Consider the following 6209-nt stretch of genomic DNA (forward strand, 5'->3'; position numbering starts at 1 on the left):
TTCCCTAAGTATTAATTTTACTTTTTAATAAAAACCATGGAAGAAAACCTTGCAAAGCCACTGAGACTTTTTCCATGACACTTCAGTAAAGAAAGGAATTTGGAATCACTGTGTCACTAAATATGTGCCAAGGAAAAAGAGATGTTAAAATGAAGTTATATGTATTTTTCTAACTAGAAAAAAATTTTGTCAAATAAGTGGTGTTATATTTTATAATAGGAATTACCTTGCAACCAGGAAATAGATTTTTTCGTGCTTGAAATATGTATTTCTCTGTAATGTAATTACTACTATGGAAGTTTGATAAAAACTGCCACCTATGAAAACACAGGATGATAACTAATAGCAAAGGCTGAGGTACTGAGCGGCACCATATAAGCACATTATCAGTTTTGTACTGAGACCCTGTAACCCATCTCAGCAGCAGTCGATTCAGATTGGTCTGTACAGAAAATAAAAGGTCACATGGAGAATACACAAAAACGTAAGACTATACAAACATGTTATTATAAATGACTCATTAAATGTCCTAGAGTTTCAACATTTTTTCTCATACCAAAGGAAAAAATTAGGTTTCTGCTATACAGCCAGTGCTTATTTCTGTTGTTCCAGCACACAAATACACAATGCTTTTTAAAGTACTGTATGTGACCTGCAACATGATCCTTGAGGAATGAAAGGAGCTGAAAAGAGCTGTAGGGTTGCGGACACTCAGAAAACTGCAAATACAATACAAGTGCCTTATTTTCCACATGTGGAATCAAGTCCTCCTTGAAGAGTACCATGAATACCAGACCTGAACTTCCAGCATATAGCATCACACTAATTTTGCACGTGCCTAATATGTTCTATAGGTATGGTCCTAAAAAAAGGTTCATGATCCTGTGCGATGGGAAATAATTCATTTTGCTTAACTTAGAGCATTCAGCTTCTCAGCATCTCCTTGCATGCTATATACCTTACCAGGCGCTCTGTATCTACATTCACAGCCATTTTAATACTCTGAGTGATTTAATGATAACAAAACAAAACAAAAAAACCCCAACAAAAAAACCCCAACTGTTTGTTTTTTAAAAAAAATCTAATTCTAGGAAAATACAGCCCTCTTGTGGCAAAAGGGCGATACAGTCATTTCACAGCCCCATTATCCATAAACATATTTAAATGCATACATAAAGGCAGTAAATAATACCAAATAATAGGATAGCTATGTTCTCAGAAATATCCTATTTCCTTTCCCCATTCCCACCTCAGATTAAAAAAAAATTACTGTAGAATCTGTGGAAATTTTAAGAAATTATACCTAAAATGCTCCATAGTTTCTAAATAAGTATATCCTTCATGCCTTTACTGTTGGAAAGGCTTTAAATCAAATGCAAGGATACAGAAGCTCTCACAACAGCAAAACTTTCATTATCTTACACATTATGTTAATGTGAATACTTCAGCTATGATAAATTCTCAGCCAATAAAAAATAAAAATCCAAACTCCTAAAAACTACACTTACTTTCACTTTGTAGAGAAAAATCAGAAAAAACTCCAAAATGTTTGGTTGGTTGTCCTCCTGAAACTGCCTCCCATGTTGTTAATAACCTTGATAGTGTTCATAACCTTGACGATGTTCATAACCTTGACAACTATAGATAAGTTTGTTTGAAGAAGGAATGTTATAGATGCCTCAGAAGTGAGGGAGCTAGAGTAGGACTCCCGCAGCATGTGTGCACATACCCAACAGTCTCTTGCATTTGGCCAGAAGCCCCGTGACAAAGTCCAGAATTAACTTTCATATGCCCATGTCAACATCACTGGTCACAGAAGGCAGCTATTCACAGAAGCTATTTTTCGAGAGCAGATGCCTCATGCTACACTGTTTCTCAATTGTTCAGCAGTTCTTTCTAACTCTTCATATTGAGCTCTGCAAAATTTTGAGGTGCTGAACTCCAGTCAATTCAGACAGTCCTACTGGACTTCAGTTTACACAGTACTGATCACCTGTTCTATACTGTGGTATATTTTGTACATTTCCAACCTTTTAAAAGATATGAAAGAGCTACTTCCTATAAAAGCAACGCACAGTCTATTACCAAACATTCACCACTAGCAATGTCCTTGAGGAACACAGACTGCTTGTCTAGAACATTAGGCCACCAAGTATCACCCTTACACCGGAATGCCCAGCTCACCTCAATATTTAACAGGAATAAGAAAAATCCATTTTCTTCCACCTACTTTGGATGTGCAAGTTTGCTTTGAAGAAGGATCACCTCAGTGTATTCCTCCCAGAATGTCAATCAACTGCCAGGTTTTTTCTAGTCTGTACATGAATCCAACATATGCATACAAATGTGTATCCACTCACAACAAAAATAAAGGTTATTTCTCAACAATAGTTTATGCATGACCAGCAAAACCACAGGCACAAAAACAGCATCCTGGTTCTGGGCATACAAACTGCACCCCCCTGTAGCAGAGGGCACCCACTCTGGCTAGGTTAAACTCTGTCATCATTGTTCTTGGGAAGTCTAGAATTACAGATATTTTTAGAAAAATCCATATGCTGCACTGCAGTGCACTGCACAGCCTCCCTTCTGTTAACAGACTGCAGTTCAATGTCAGCAATGCACCAGAAGAGAGACAAAGAAAAATTCCTGACTGGACATATATGCCTCAGACAAATATTACAGAGTGCTGTGCTGACGTCTGTAGAGTACCACTGTAATTACTTTAACCAGGGAAGGTTTTACTCTGTGCCACCCAAATGCTTGTGAAGTGAGTCTGTCCTTCTGCCAGTTGTCTCTGCACAGGGCAGGGATGTCTTGTGAGCATTTGCAGATTACACCGATTACCTGCTGTCATTGCAAAGCTGCACACTATTACCACTATCACTGTTTAAAAATTATGTCTTTTCTCATGTGAAAAGGCTAAATAAACAAGGTTATGGTCACCTTTAGAGTAACCCATTCACTCTCTGTAACACACAACTACATATGTAATATGAAAGGTGTGGTTTAGGTGCCACAAATTTAAGCTGCATCAAACAGCACAATGTAGCCTCAAAATACCCTGCTTAGCTTCTTTCAAACCTACTTCTCAGTATCTTCTCTGTCGTGATGCCTGGTTTACCGTGACCACAGGATCATTAGCTGACCAAAACCCATTTCATTCCGCTATTCAGAGTCACCCAATTTGTTTTTACCCACCTGATCTCAAATTGCAAGCCTTTACACATGGGGGCTTTTTGGTTTACATGGACAGCGTCATAAAGTGGTTCTGGTTACTCAGAGCTATTAGAACACAAACAAATAAGGATCCTACAAATAAACAAATCAATCATCTGACGCACTGAACCTGAAGTGACAGTAGTAACTTTTTTTGAATGGTTGGAAGGTTAAAAAGCCACCTATGGTTACTAAGAGCAAAAGGTAGCAGCAGTCAACAATTTTAAAAATTTTCTTCAGGAATTTGCACGGGGCAGAGTTAGAACCAAGTTAGCATGTTCTTTTTTTAGCTCACAGTACCACGAAGTAATAGCTTCAGTGCCTGCTCTAATATTTTGATGACCTCTAACACTCTAGATTTTCACAGATTGTATGATTATCAGGAATTTTTACAGAAGGGAAAATTCCTATTTTGTATCAGGAATACCCAACATGTAGTCAATTCTCTAATGAACTGCCAGTGAGAATGCTGCTCTCCTCTCTCATCCCATCTCACTAGGTATCTGGAGAGGATCAGGCAGCAGAATACATCTCAGCAGGTCTGACCCTTCAGCACACTTAATGGCAAGAGGCACAGGGTCTGAAGGCTCTGCAAAGACAACAGCAGAAATATCTGCACCCTCATCAAACTAACAGACCTCAAGATGCCCTAGCAAATAACACTCAAACACAACAACCCAGGTGCAAGCCATCCCTCACCACAAGCCCTGTGTCAGTCCAAGAGACTTACGCATCCTTAAGATTAAAACAAAGCTCAGTCAGCCTTTTAGATAAACTTTACAACAGCAGAAAATGTCATTCATTATAACCAGAATCTCCCTAAATACACATTATGCCTGTACTGTCTCCCTTCATTAACACTAATTTACTTAAATGCCAGGACCACCATGTATTACATTGACTATGCCACCAGATACAAACCTAGTACTTCGTTAAAGAAGGTGCATTAAATGGTATCAGATTAGAAATAATGTTAACATTTCAAAATGTTTGACAAACGTACCTGAAGAATTCTGTTAACTTTTATAACAGGTGCTTCATCATTTACTGCAGTAACCGTTATGAATACAGTTTGGGGCAAGCTTTGTTTCCACAATTCCGTGTTGTTTACTATGACAGTAAAATTGTCCATCAGTTCCTCACTATCATCGTGAACATAGTAGATTAACTCTTGTTCCACCTGAAAAATATAACAACCTGAAGAATTAAAAAGGCTAAAAGAAAATGAGTGCCACTTTAAAAAATCCAAAAATATTAAGGTCTAGTCATGCCCCTCTGTATTTATTGCCTAAATATTTAATGACTTCCAAGACTTCATTTACGCTCATATCTGATCTGTACTTCTATCTTTGTTCTGTTCACAACAGCAAATTCTACAGTTCATCTGCCTGCTCCTCTAGCCATAAAATCTTATCTTGCCAGTCTTGGCATTCTCCCTTACTGCTGAATAGAAAATGCAAAACCCAATCCTTCTATATTTACTGCAATGTTTTCTGGAATCTATAAACTGAACACAGTTATTAGTAGACACATACAATTTTGCTTCTTAGCGCTAAAAGACTGAGAATTAGCTTATCACGCATATCCTGGTTCTCTGCGAACAAAGACATGACCTAAAAAGATTTTTTTTTCTACTTTCCTCCTTGCTCAATCTACACACCATTTTCTCTGGATTTTTCAATATGTACCCACACTCTGTCTGTCTTATGTCTCCAGAGTATCAACAGCTCTGTCTGAGTGTGAGTGACTATCGCACACTAGTCTGTGCGACCAGTGGCACACAAGGAAGTGCTGTGGTTCACCACAGCAACACAGCACCCCCACTCCCCACCCCAAATGACCAGCTAGCAACTGCAGAAAGATCTGAGGCACAAGGCCAGAATAAAGCTCAAAGTCATGCATCTCACCACCTCCCATCAAATCATTCCATTGCTTTTAGCAACACAAAGAATTAATCATGATTACAACAAAGCAGATCTAAATGCATTACCTGTTTTCTGCTAAATGTGGTTAACTTTATTCCAGGAACACGGACATTTTCAACATACCCATGTTTTGGCTGCTCAATTAAAACAAATTCACAGCTGAGTCCTGCAAAGTGTCTACTAGAAATTTTTAGATAATCTTCCACCAGTGCTTTCGAGCCCCCTTCAATTACTGTGAAGTTCTGTACTTCCAGTGGAATCTTTCTGGGGATAATGTCTATAGAGATGTCTATTCCACTCACTGTTCGGACACCATTGGTCACATCCAAAGAAAAACGGTCATCTACTTGGTCAGAAACTGTCTGCACATACTGAACTTTGCCCTCATCAACATCTTGCTGTGTGAAGCTCAAAACTGGCCTCTGGTTGGCACCGAGGTAACTTTCTTCTGTGGAAAACTTCCGAATGTATCCGTGTACTGGAAGCTGTTTTACCGTGAACACAATCTCAGATGGAGAACTGTTTTCCTGAACAACCTTAAATTTAAAAACATACCCCAAAATTATTTAAACAGAAACAAGAGAAATTCTATAATTCTTTTCTGAATTTTTCAGTTTTAACTCTGGGATTGTCTACCTAATGAATTGGCATTCCTTGTTTCGGGTTACAAGGTTCCTAAGAGAATACAACTAGACATGCATTGAAGAAATGTGGCATGGGAGAGTTTTGTAACCCCAAATATGTTTTGGCATTTTGAAAAGGAACACACAGCAGAATTAACTAATAGCCTAAGAACTGTAAATCCCTGCCTGGCACACAGATTTCAGCAGCACAGCAAAGTGCTCCAGAGCTCCCTTGTGGTCGCTACTCAGAGGCTACACACAAACAATGGGAGGAAAGTAATAAACAAAGAGAAACGACCTCATGTTTGTGACTTGATGTTTTTAAACAATAAACAATCCTCAGACAGTGTTCATTTGTCTAGCTCCAAACTGAACGAAACAAACCCCTTTCTTCCTTGGCATTTCACATCAGCTTGTCCCGGTTTGGGCTAGACTTCCTTGT

General features: G+C 38.6%; 1 protein-coding gene across 1 annotated transcript in view; it reads right to left on the minus strand.

Annotated features, from left to right (window-relative positions):
* The window catches only part of LOC104492865 (chondroitin sulfate proteoglycan 4-like), a gene marked incomplete at its 5' end in the record, with an annotated part of 21500 nt that extends 15820 nt beyond the window's left edge, over positions 1 to 5680 (minus strand). Inside the window, 2 exons of the mRNA XM_010135468.1 lie at positions 4223 to 4399; positions 5210 to 5680. Coding sequence (XP_010133770.1) covers positions 4223 to 4399; positions 5210 to 5680 — 648 coding nt within the window. The remainder of the gene's footprint in view (positions 1 to 4222; positions 4400 to 5209) is intronic.
* Positions 5681 to 6209: the final 529 nt, after the last annotated feature.

This window comes from Buceros rhinoceros, unplaced genomic scaffold (genome assembly GCF_000710305.1).
Source record: "Buceros rhinoceros silvestris isolate BGI_N320 unplaced genomic scaffold, ASM71030v1 scaffold12114, whole genome shotgun sequence".
Classification (NCBI taxonomy): Eukaryota; Metazoa; Chordata; class Aves; order Bucerotiformes; family Bucerotidae; genus Buceros; species Buceros rhinoceros.